The following is a 12,515-nucleotide window of genomic DNA, read 5'->3' on the forward strand; positions in this document are numbered from 1 at the left end:
TGACAATAAAAGGTTGAAGCAGGGTTAGATTAATCCTTAAAACAACAACTTTAAGATTACTAACTATTATTGTTTTCTGATACAGTGTAAGTACTTAGATTCATTGCATTTCGTGTACTATTATTAATAATTTCATTTTCTGATAGAATTAAATTTACCAGATCTATCTTATTAATTAAAAAGCCAATTTATATACTCTACTTCTGACAATTTCTGTTTCATTAAATTTCAGTAGGTCTCAAAATCTTAAGCCTAAAAATGGCTGTAAGTGTAAAACGATATAAACGAGTAAGGGGATAAGTTTTTGGAATCATTTATTCAATAAAGAATACATAATAAGTTTTTCTATTTTGTAGCTACACACGTTTATTCGTATTCTGTATTTTATAATAAGGAAGATCAAATACATGTATATACACATTTATTTTCTTAAAAAATCTTAAACCTCCAGTAGAATTAATTAAAAATTAAGACAAAAAAAAACACTTAGATCATAAATGATAAAAAGGACCTTATCCTCATAATCAACATTCAGATTCTTCCAAAATAACCTAAACAATGAAAGTCTAATATAACTTTCCTTTCCGCCATTCATTTTCATTCATTGATTGATAGATTGAATTGTTGATGATTCTTATTCATCATTGATTTTTAAATTACAACGCTTGCTTTCCTAAAAGTGCATCTAACAATCTCAACTTGGCCTTCGTTTTCTTGTACTGACTGTAAATGTGCTCCATCGGAGTTTTATCTTCTTTTTGTAGTTTTTTTCCAGTCCTTGTTTGGAAATCTTCTTCGAATTGTTTTAACGATCGCCGTAAATTTTTCTTTTCTTCCGTTGCGAGTCGATGTTCGTTTGTTAATTCTTCATAACTTAGGGAATGTAAATTTTCCCCAACGGAAGTGTCTGTATCACTATCAGTACTCGTTCCAGTTGTGTTCTGTTTATCAGCTTCTGTATCGGGGGTTTGTGTCGGTGCTGAAACGAAATCCATCGTTTCGTGTTCAAGAATTGTTGCCAATTCGTTTATATTGTTGCAGGGCTAAAACAAAAATAATAAATGAATGGATTAATTAATTAATATTTAATTTATTTACCGTTGTTAATCGAACCATCCGTTTTAGTTGACGGTATCGATCATAAATTGGCCGAACTAAATCTCTATCTTCTTTGTTTGTTGGTCGACCATGCATCGATTCAAGATGTAAAAGAGCCTTTTGTACTGCGATTTTCTCTTCGACGAGTTGTTCATTACTCATTTGTTCTATAGTTTCGCTACGTTCACCAACAACTCTTTTAGCATTTAATCTCTAAAAAAAAAAGATGAATTAATGATTAATTTTAAAATCAAAGAAGAATCTTACATTTTCAATCTCCATCAAAGTGTCTTGCAAACTCGCTTCTTTTTTAATTTTAGTTCCTTTTTCATTTTCATCGCCGTCCATGAAATATTCATCGTTTTCTTTTAATTGTTTTTGTTCTTTTTTCAATTTGCTTAATTCGGCGCACAATTTCTTCATTGTTTTATCATTAAGTTTATCGGCATGCGATGGTCTATATCCGAATTTCGTTTCAAATTCTTCATCGTATTTTTTTAACTTTTTCTTGATGCTGTTGATTTGTTTGGCGATTTGTTTCAGTTTTTCCTCTTTTGGGTTTCTTTCTTCGGTACCTCTCGTCGTGTTATTTTGCGGCACTTCAGAACTTAAATAAATACGTTGAGTAATGATAACGGAATTTCTTGGAGATAATAATAAACGATTCGATGCTACCGATAAACTCGGCATAGTCTCCGTATTTTCGCATATTAATCGATTGGAACTGGAAGGTATTGGTTCTGAACAGTCTATTTGCTCATGTAATGTACTTAAATCTAAAGGAGGCGAAATCGGAGTGTTTACGGGACTTGGTGATCGTTCTTTTTCTTCGCTATTACGAAGTTGAAGGAAATTACATGAAATTTCTTCATCGGTAATATTATTTTTTTTTAAATCGTTACATTTCAAATCGTTACTTTTTATGTCAATCTTTTTCAAATCATTTTCTTGAGTTCGTTTTGGACTAACTCTTCTTACAACATGTTGGGCATCTAATTTATCTTTCTTATGGAAATGTTTTACCCTTGGTTTGCGTCCGTGCATAGAATACTTAGGCCTTTGTCCCATCATGGGTTTTGAAAACCTCTCGTGCGACCTTCTTCTTTCAAATTCGCTCTCATCGTGGTAAATAAAAACATCAATGCTGACGTCTCGACATGGAGAAACTTTTTTTGTTTGATCTTCAACAACCACTTTTAAACCAACGTCATTTTCAACCGATTTCGGCGGTGTTTTTTGAAAATCTTCGTGACTTGAAACCCTTCTTATATCTTTTTCATCTTTATTAATTGGTCGTTCTTCGGAATTTGATCGGATCACTTTACGTTCTTGTACAATCGAACTGACGCTTTCTTGTCGTTCTTTGCGTTTCCTTGCTTTGCAGCTTGCTTTTGCTTCGTCGTAAGTCGTTGCTTGTTGGTTTTGACGATTTTGTTGTTGTTGTTGTTGACCAGATAACAGACGTTTAACTCGCGCAAATTTACTTTCTTTAACGATTGGGTCTTTTTCGGTTTGAACGCGAGATTCTTCTATTGGTGTTGGACCTTTCATTGCGTCTTGGTCCACCATACGACCACACTAGAAAAAAAAATAAAGATATATTAAAAAAATGTTAGACCTAGGTTTGAATTTTGCATTTGATTTTTTCCAGATTTATGAATTTTTTGAATTTAACTTTGCATAGATAAATTTCCCAAGCTGTATAATGAGTTCATTGTTGACTTCAATTTTGGTTGTATCCAGTTTTATCTCGTAGTAAAATTGTAATTCACGCTGTGTAAATATTTAAAATGAGCTTGGTTTATTAATGAATTTCATTTAACTGAAAATTAGAGTAAAATAAAAAAGTTTTGAAATAAATAATTAATAATACAGCAATAAAATTTCAAATAAATATTATTTACAATCATAAATTTTAACCAATATAAACCTCAAGTTGTAAAATTCTGTAATAAATACCTAGATAGCAAAAATCTAAATTAGTAAACAGTCAATAACTCATTTTTGATACTCCAATTTGATTTTTTTAATTAATTCTAATTATATCTCAAGATTAAACTAACCAAACACTACTAATTAACCCTTTGTGTCCCAAGAAGTCAAACATTTTGAAACTTTGTGACAGAATCAGACAGAATTAAAACGCTATCAAAATACACTCAGTAAAGGCCTTTGGAATAAAATTTTAGCAAAATATGCAATCCCCTAAAAAGATGCTAATTCAAAAATTCCTGGAAACCGTGTTTATTGAATTTAAGAAATAAAACTTATTTTAAATTGAAGCTTGAAGCTTTCTGTTTAAATCGATGTCTAACAATCGATGGGTTGAATTAAAAAAATATTGAGAAAAAGAGTATTGAGTTAAAACTAACATTTTCGTATAACCTAAAAGTGTCAAAAAAGATGCTAATTTAAAAATTCCTGGAAGCCGTATTTATTGAAATTAAGGAATGAGAGTTGTTCTAAATTAAAGTTCAAAGCTCTCTCTTTAAAATGATGTATAATAATTGTTGGGTTGGATTGGAAAAATATTGAGAAAAAAAATGTTGAAACAAAACTTACATTTTTGTACAACCTAAAAGTGTCAAAAAAAATGATAAATTAAAAATTCCTGGAAGCCGTATTTATTGAAATTAAGGAATGAGACTTACTCTAAATTAAAGCTCAAAGCTTTCTCTTTAAAATGATGTAAAATAATTGTTGGGTTGGATTGGAAAAATATTGAGAAAAAAAATGTTGAAACAAAACTTACATTTTCGTATAAACTAAAAGTGTCAAAAAAGATGCTAATTTAAAAATTCCTGGAAGCCGTATTTATTGAAATTAAGGAATGAGAGTTGTTCTAAATTAAAGTTCAAAGCTCTCTCTTTAAAATGATATATAATAATTGTTGGGTTGGATTGGAAAAATATTGAGAAAAAAAATGTTGAAACAAAACTTACATTTTTGTACAACCTAAAAGTGTCAAAAAAAATGATAAATTAAAAATTCCTGGAAGCCGTATTTATTGAAATTAAGGAATGAGACTTACTCTAAATTAAAGCTCAAAGCTTTCTCTTTAAAATGATGTAAAATAATTGTTGGGTTGGATTGGAAAAATATTGAGAAAAAAAATGTTGAAACAAAACTTACATTTTCGTATAAACTAAAAGTGTCAAAAAAGATGCTAATTTAAAAATTCCTGGAAGCCGTATTTATTGAAATTAAGGAATGAGAGTTGTTCTAAATTAAAGTTCAAAACTCTCTCTTTAAAATGATATATAATAATTGTTGGGTTGGATTGGAAAAATATTGAGAAAAAAAATGTTGAAACAAAACTTACATTTTTGTACAACCTAAAAGTGTCAAAAAAAATGATAAATTAAAAATTCCTGGAAGCCGTATTTATTGAAATTAAGGAATGAGACTTACTCTAAATTAAAGCTCAAAGCTTTCTCTTTAAAATGATGTATAATAATTGTTGGGTTGGATTGGAAAAATATTGACAAAAAACATGTTGAAACAAAACTTACATTTTCGTATAACCTAAGAGTGCCAAAAAAGATGCTAATTTAAAAACTCCTGGAAGCCGTATTTATTGAAATTAAGGAATGAAACTTATTTTAAATTAACGCTCAAAGCTTTCTCTTTAAAATGATGTATAATAATTGTTGGGTTGGATTGGAAAAATATAGAGAAAAAAAAAGTTGAAATAAAACTTACATTTTCGAATAACCTAAAAATGTAAAAAATATGCTAATTTAAAAATTCCTGTAAGCCGTATTTATTGAAATTAAGGAATGAAACTTATTTTAAATTAACGCTCAAAGCTTTCTCTTTAAAATGATGTATAATAATTGTTGGGTTGGATTGGAAAAATATTGACAAAAAACATGTTGAAACAAAACTTACATTTTCGTATAACCTAAGAGTGCCAAAAAAGATGCTAATTTAAAAACTCCTGGAAGCCGTATTTATTGAAATTAAGGAATGAAACTTATTTTAAATTAAAGCTCAAAGCTTTCTCTTTAAAATGATGTATAATAATTGTTGGGTTGGATTGGAAAAATATTGAGAAAAAAAAAGTTGAAATAAAACTTACATTTTCGAATAACCTAAAAATGTAAAAAATATGCTAATTTAAAAATTCCTGTAAGCCGTATTTATTGAAATTAAGGAATGAAACTTATTTTAAATTAAAGCTCAAAGCTTTCTCTTTAAAATGATGTATAATAATTGTTGGGTTGGATTGGAAAAATATAGAGAAAAAAAAAGTTGAAAGAAAACTTACATTTTCGTATAACCTAAGAGTGTCAAAAAAGATGCTAATTTAAAAATTCTTGGAAGCCGTATTTATTGAAATTAAAGAATAAGACTTATTCTAAATTAAAGCTCAAAGCTTTCTTTTTAAAATGATGTATAATAATTGTTGGGTTGGATTGGAAAAATATTGACAAAAAACATGTTGAAACAAAACTTACATTTTTGTATAACCTAAGAGTGCCAAAAAAGATGCTAATTTAAAAACTCCTGGAAGCCGTATTTATTGAAATTAAGGAATGAAACTTATTTTAAATTAAAGCTCAAAGCTTTCTCTTTAAAATGATGTATAATAATTGTTGGGTTGGATTGGAAAAATATAGAGAAAAAAAAAGTTGAAATAAAACTTACATTTTCGAATAACCTAAAAATGTAAAAAATATGCTAATTTAAAAATTCCTGTAAGCCGTATTTATTGAAATTAAGGAATGAAACTTATTTTAAATTAAAGCTCAAAGCTTTCTCTTTAAAATGATGTATAATAATTGTTGGGTTGGATTTGAAAAATATTAAGAAAAAAAATGTTGAAACAACTACTTGTATAGTAGAAAGTACCGACAGCTCTAAATGCGCCGAATAGATAACTACAATTTAAAATGAGTGTTTAAAATTACCGGTACTTTAAAGTACCGTCGGGACACAAAGGGTTAAAAATATAAAACTTAAAAAATCTTTTAATCCCATTAAACTTAAATACCTCATCATTTTTGTCTTTATCCAAAACAATCTTCAATAACTTCAACTTCATCTCAAGAAAATTCTGTTTACACCGCACACTTTAAACTCCAAGCAACTTCTAACAACTTTACGAGTATTTAAGCACCTTAATATACCTTTAAAGTCCAGACGTAATTCGTTATCTCAAATCATATTCACAACGATATTAAACGCTCCAATAAATTATTTTACAGCGTTTTATTATAAATAAGAATTTTTGGGCTCAAACCAAAATAAAAACTTTATTTATAACTCAGTTTACTACCACAAAACTTCTTTTATATAAAGAAAATGTTAAAAATAAAAACACCGGGTGGATTTAATTTAATGGAGGTTTTGAAAATAACAAATTACCGAAGTTAACTGGTTAAATCCAGTGAGATAACCGCATTGAAATCGCGGAACAATGAGTTCACCTTTGAGATGCGTTTTTCTGACAATGTCTAACGACTTTTATAGTATTTTTTTGTCTCGAAGAAACCTTTAAACAACACTTCCTAATTTAAAAACGTTTATTGCGGGTTCTTTCGCCAAATTAGTTTTCTTTTTTTTTATTGGCCTCTTTTTATTAACGTTAATTACTTACTGATTAGAGTCTGTTAGATAAAGTCTCATAATTCATTACTTTCGTGTTTAATGGTTATTGAATTATGCGATTAAAAAGATTTAATGAGGCGTAAAATTGTCTATATTTAGGATCTTATTAAAAAAAATAATTGAAAAGATAACACTTACATTATTTCTCTATATTTTTTCCTTTAATTAATTGAAAAAGTCAAAATAACGCGTACTTCTTTAATTTTACAACAACATTGTGTTTTTGTGGTTATGATACGATTACAAGAACCGCAAGTTCATGAATATTGTAAATACGGCACGATCGTTTAGAACTCTAAAAATAACTCGGGCAACGAGGAAATTGTTGATGGAGCATTCCTTTTCAAATCGAAAACTTTAATTTATTATTGTTCTGCACGTAAAATTGAAAAACATTTTGTTCACCTTCACAAACTTTAAAAATTTTAATCACAAGTGTTTTTCGTTTAAATAAGAATGAAATTATACATTAAATTTTGTAATGCGACGAAAAATAAGCCAATTTATTACCAATCTGTGTTTGTTTGCTTAGCGATATTATTTATCAATGTTTAAATAGTCGGTTTATGTTTCGATGAGTTCTTGCGTAAACATAAATAATCTGACGCGAAGGAAAAAAAATTATAAAAGTTAAATTAATTAATTTGAGTCAAGTTTTGATTGATATAAAATATTATGTACTTTGTACTTTGTATTATTGTTAATTAATCAATATAATTATTATTGTAAAAACTAAATTTACTGATTTAGATTTAGATGCTATTCATAAATTTAGTTGTTACCATTTATTATCCCATTTGCAGTATTCAAAAGAAATGATAAGATGGCTCATAACATCCATTTCTTTTATTATACAGTGAATTTGACTTAAAATGTAATATACAAAAATATATACCTTATATGTTCCACATAAAATGTTTGAATGTTTCTAGTTCTAATATTAATTCTAATAACAGTGGTAGTTAGCATAGGATAACACTATGTTGAATATTTTTATTGCACTAAAACTAGAAGTGTCACTGGAATGATTCTGGTTTAGCCGTCTTGAGAGTTGAATGTTAGTTTTAGTTTTAATTGTTATTAAACGTTAGATTGTGGTATATTTTTATTGAACGAAAAGTAGAACTAACACTAGACCTAGAACAAGAAACATTCGGGTTTAGCCGAAAACTCAGGACATAATAAGGACGTCACTTTTCTTCAAGCAAAACTTTTCTTTTGCATAATGAGCCTAATGAGCGATCTACAAGAAAATCAAGAAGTTAAAATCTACAGATATTCTAGCAGAAAAACAGAGACGTTTGTTTGTACAGATCCCAGTACCACCAAGAAGTTATGGATTACCTAAAATCCATAAACCAGATATTGTCAGTGGCTTAAATTCTCCAACGTACCAGTTTGCGAAGCTCCTGGACAAGGTTCTCTCTCCTTTTACTACTTCTAAAAGGTCTTATTAAAACAAAGTCTTATGCCAGAGATTTTTACGCATTTTGTGGAAACAATCAAAAGTATAGTATAAGTTAGATCTCATTCCACATGGTTTATTGAAGGAGTTTTGGAGCACTGTTTATCATCGACATATTTTAACTGGAAGAGAGAATTCAACAAGCAATACGATGAGGCAGCCATGAGATCATCTTTGTCTGACTCATGATTTTCGTTACGTGAATGCATCTTTGCGATCTAGCAACATTTCCAGAAGATGATATCCTGATTATACTGATTAACCCTTTGTGTCCCGACAGTACTTTAAACACTCATTTTAAACTGTAGTTATCTATTCGGCGCATTTAGAGCTGTCGGTACTTTCTACTATACAAGTAGTTGTTTCAACATTTTTTTTCTTAATATTTTTCAAATCCAACCCAACAATTATTATACATCATTTTAAAGAGAAAGCTTTGAGCTTTAATTTAAAATAAGTTTCATTCCTTAATTTTAATAAATACGGCTTACAGGAATTTTTAAATTAGCATATTTTTAACATTTTTAGGTTATTCGAAAATGTAAGTTTTATTTCAACTTTTTTTTTCTCTATATTTTTCCAATCCAACCCAACAATTATTATACATCATTTTAAAGAGAAAGCTTTGAGCTTTAATTTAAAATAAGTTTCATTCCTTAATTTCAATAAATACGGCTTCCAGGAGTTTTTAAATTAGCATCTTTTTTGGCACTCTTAGGTTATACGAAAATGTAAGTTTTGTTTCAACATGTTTTTTGTCAATATTTTTCCAATCCAACCCAACAATTATTATACATCATTTTAAAAAGAAAGCTTTGAGCTTTAATTTAGAATAAGTCTTATTCTTTAATTTCAATAAATACGGCTTCCAGGAATTTTTAAATTAGCATATTTTTAACATTTTTAGGTTATTCGAAAATGTAAGTTTTATTTCAACTTTTTTTTTCTCTATATTTTTCCAATCCAACCCAACAATTATTATACATCATTTTAAAGAGAAAGCTTTGAGCTTTAATTTAAAATAAGTTTCATTCCTTAATTTCAATAAATACGGCTTCCAGGAGTTTTTAAATTAGCATCTTTTTTGGCACTCTTAGGTTATACGAAAATGTAAGTTTTGTTTCAACATGTTTTTTGTCAATATTTTTCCAATCCAACCCAACAATTATTATACATCATTTTAAAAAGAAAGCTTTGAGCTTTAATTTAGAATAAGTCTTATTCTTTAATTTCAATAAATACGGCTTCCAGGAATTTTTAAATTAGCATCTTTTTTGGCACTCTTAGGTTATACGAAAATGTAAGTTTTGTTTCAACATGTTTTTTGTCAATATTTTTCCAATCCAACCCAACAATTATTATACATCATTTTAAAGAGAAAGCTTTGAGCGTTAATTTAAAATAAGTTTCATTCCTTAATTTCAATAAATACGGCTTCCAGGAGTTTTTAAATTAGCATCTTTTTTGGCACTCTTAGGTTATACGAAAATGTAAGTTTTGTTTCAACATGTTTTTTGTCAATATTTTTCCAATCCAACCCAACAATTATTATACATCATTTTAAAAAGAAAGCTTTGAGCTTTAATTTAGAATAAGTCTTATTCTTTAATTTCAATAAATACGGCTTCCAGGAATTTTTAAATTAACATCTTTTTTGACACTTTTAGGTTATACGAAAATGTTAGTTTTAACTCAATACTCTTTTTCTCAATATTTTTTTAATTCAACCCATCGATTGTTATACATCGATTTAAACAGAAAGCTTCAAGCTTCAATTTAAAATAAGTTTTATTTCTTAATTTCAATAAACACGGTTTCCAGGAATTTTTGAATTAGCATCTTTTTAGGGGATTGCATATTTTGCTAAAATTTTATTCCAAAGGCCTTTACTGAGTGTATTTTGATACCGTTTTAATTCTGTCTGATTCTGTCACAAAGTTTCAAAATGTTTGACTTCTTGGGACACAAAGGGTTAATTAGTAGAAAAAAACTTATTCATTAGAGTATTAATAATAATAATAATAAGTTTATTGAATATCCATCAAAATGTACAATATTCTCGTCAAATAAAAGTCGTAATAATTGATTAGTTTATCTTCATTGCTGCAAAGTATTCGTCTATGGAGTAGAATTCCTTTTCTAAGAGCATATTCTTGACCTGTCTCTTCATATTCAATGTTTTATATGATATATAGTTGAATTTTTTTTGTGATTTTGTTGTTCTGTGATATGGAAGTTTGATGTCATCTCCTTGCCTAGTGCAGCAGGGGTGAGACTCTGTAATTATGGTTAGCGAATCCTTGTTTTTCTGTATATAGTCTAGGCACGTAAGTATATATGAGGATGGTATTTTTAGAGTTTTAAAATGACCTCTACAACTCTGATTTTATTTTAGACCTACTAGCGTTCTTATCGCTTTCTTTTGTAGTTTGAAAACTTCTTTTATGTCACTAGAAGTACCCCATATTGCTATGCCATACACCGCCATGCTGTTGAAGTATGCGAAATACACATTTCCTGATTCAGCCGATGGTAAATTTTTTACCATTACTTTCAAACAACATATTGAAGTTGCTAGTTTCTTTCTAAGCTGAGATATGTGACCAACTCAAGGTTTCCGTAAACACCACGCCAAGGAATTTGGTCTTTTGATTTGTAACATGATCATTGGTTTTCGTATTAAACGTGAGTAACTTGGTTTTAGTTTTATTTAATAGTAATTTGTTGGAGTTGAACCACTTTTCTGCCTCAACCATTGTCGTACTAATCTTTTTCTGAAGTTTTTCAATATAATAAAGATTAAAGACAGAGTGAATCCGATGCTACAAAATCCGACAGATCATTTATGTAGATCAAAAAAAGAATCGGTCCAAGAACCGAACCTTGCAGAACTCCTGTTTCGACTCTCTTCCACTCCAATATTTCACCTTTCCAGTGAGACAGATATGAAACTAGCAGGTTAAGGATCTTATCTCTTATTCCGTATTTATTCAATTTCTTAGTAAGAATGTCATGATTTACAAGATCGAAAGCCTTGCTAAGGTCACAAAAGGCGATTTGACTATATTTTTGTTCATCAAAACCTCTTATCATCACTTGTAATACATTAAGTGCTGTGTTTGTGGATTTGCCTGGTTGATAACCGTGTTGGTCAGTCGTTAATAAGTTTTCATGAGTAAGATAATTCAGTAAGCTCTTCTTTATGACAATTTCCAAAATGTTGGACATTGTACGTAGGACAGAGATGCGACGGTAATTATTCAGGTCATTGGCATCTACTGATCTATCTATTGATTGAATGATGTTATTTTTCCAGGTATAATCAATAAAACATCAATTGTAACCAATAGTTGTACAAGTCGAAAATGTCGACAAAGCGTCAGTTCTCTAAAGGAGATAAGTTGTAGAGAAACATGTTAAGAATACATCTAATGATGACAACAAGAATATGAACCTAATTAAAATTTAAACTGAGGGGTTTTGAAGAGGAGGGAAAAAAAGAACTTGAGTTATTGATTTTTTTTTTGTATGAAAGATTAAAAACACTTACAGTGCACTGCCTGAGCAGGTTGCAAATTCTCGCCAGCCTCTGGGATGATCGAAAATGTCGATCCGGATCGATGAATGAGCGATGTCCGTCGCCACACACACGAAAATGTCGCACTCAACCGATTCAACACACGACGAACGTTAAAACAAAAAATACCGGAACAATGTAAAATAAAAATTTTGTTAAGATATAGAGAGTTGGAGGTGTTTTGGGTCAAAAAGAGACGGTCTAAAAAACTATCGGGATAAACACTCGGCAGGGTTCGGGGTTTTTCACGTTTAAAACTTGGCGCGCGCGCGTTTCGGGCTCTTCCCCACGAACAAATATTATTATTTTTTTTTTAATTTGTATTTTTTTTTTGGTTGAGGGTGAAAAATAACAAAATGGGGTTATCTTCGTGTTAAATTCAAATGGCACGGGGGTTCATATCCCGGTCTCGGCACATTTCAAGTTCTTATGGTTGCTTTAAGAAGTGCGTCGACACCAATCTCAGCTTCAGCATGAGCCTTTTTGATTGGCGCACGGTATCTTGATCCGCTGCCGTTCACGGACCTCTAATGATCTAAAACATACAGAAGAAAACAACAAAATTAATTCAAATTGTTATAAACACAAATTAAAAGCTTAACATTAAACGGTAAAAGATAAATAAATAATTCTAAATCTATCATTTTGTAAACATCCGGAACTTAATAATAACTAAAACCCATCAACATCTTTCAAAACTGTAAATTGTTTCCGATCGATTGCATACGGACACAATGACGTGAATTTGGCGGAAATTATATT

At 29.5% G+C, this 12,515-nt stretch overlaps 1 protein-coding gene across 3 annotated transcripts; it reads right to left on the reverse strand.

Moving 5' to 3' along the window:
* Window positions 1-297: 297 nt before the first annotated feature.
* Window positions 298-12,233, reverse strand: LOC111424944 (protein FAM13A). Of its 3 annotated transcripts, none has more exons than XM_023058685.2 (4): window positions 11,727-12,233; window positions 1,366-2,676; window positions 1,099-1,311; window positions 298-1,043 (listed from the first exon to the last, which is right to left on the reverse strand). In XM_023058685.2, exons 2-4 carry the CDS (start codon window positions 2,665-2,667, stop codon window positions 657-659), a joined length of 1,902 nt encoding a protein of 633 aa, XP_022914453.2. In that variant the 5' UTR covers window positions 2,668-2,676; window positions 11,727-12,233; the 3' UTR covers window positions 298-656. The 3 variants fall into 3 exon arrangements, with proteins under 3 accessions (XP_022914453.2, XP_071052456.1, XP_022914452.2); XM_071196355.1 differs by lacking the exon at window positions 11,727-12,233 and adding an exon at window positions 6,850-7,196; XM_023058684.2 differs by lacking the exon at window positions 11,727-12,233 and adding an exon at window positions 6,095-6,203.
* Window positions 12,234-12,515: the final 282 nt, after the last annotated feature.

The sequence above is a fragment of the Onthophagus taurus genome, chromosome 6 (assembly GCF_036711975.1).
Source record: "Onthophagus taurus isolate NC chromosome 6, IU_Otau_3.0, whole genome shotgun sequence".
In the NCBI taxonomy this organism is placed as follows: domain Eukaryota; kingdom Metazoa; phylum Arthropoda; class Insecta; order Coleoptera; family Scarabaeidae; genus Onthophagus; species Onthophagus taurus.

Bases quoted from the DNA above. Each gene is read 5' to 3' on its own strand.
- LOC111424944 (XM_023058684.2), bottom strand. From the start codon at position 6,145: ATGAAGTTGAAGTTATTGAAGATTGTTTTGGATAAAGACAAAAATGAT. The intron at 1,312-1,365 runs GTAAGATTCTTC...TTTTTTTTTTAG, and splicing joins CTTTGATGGAGATTGAAAAT to AGATTAAATGCTAAAAGAGT. The intron at 1,044-1,098 runs GTAAATAAATTA...TTTTTGTTTTAG, and splicing joins GGATGGTTCGATTAACAACG to CCCTGCAACAATATAAACGA.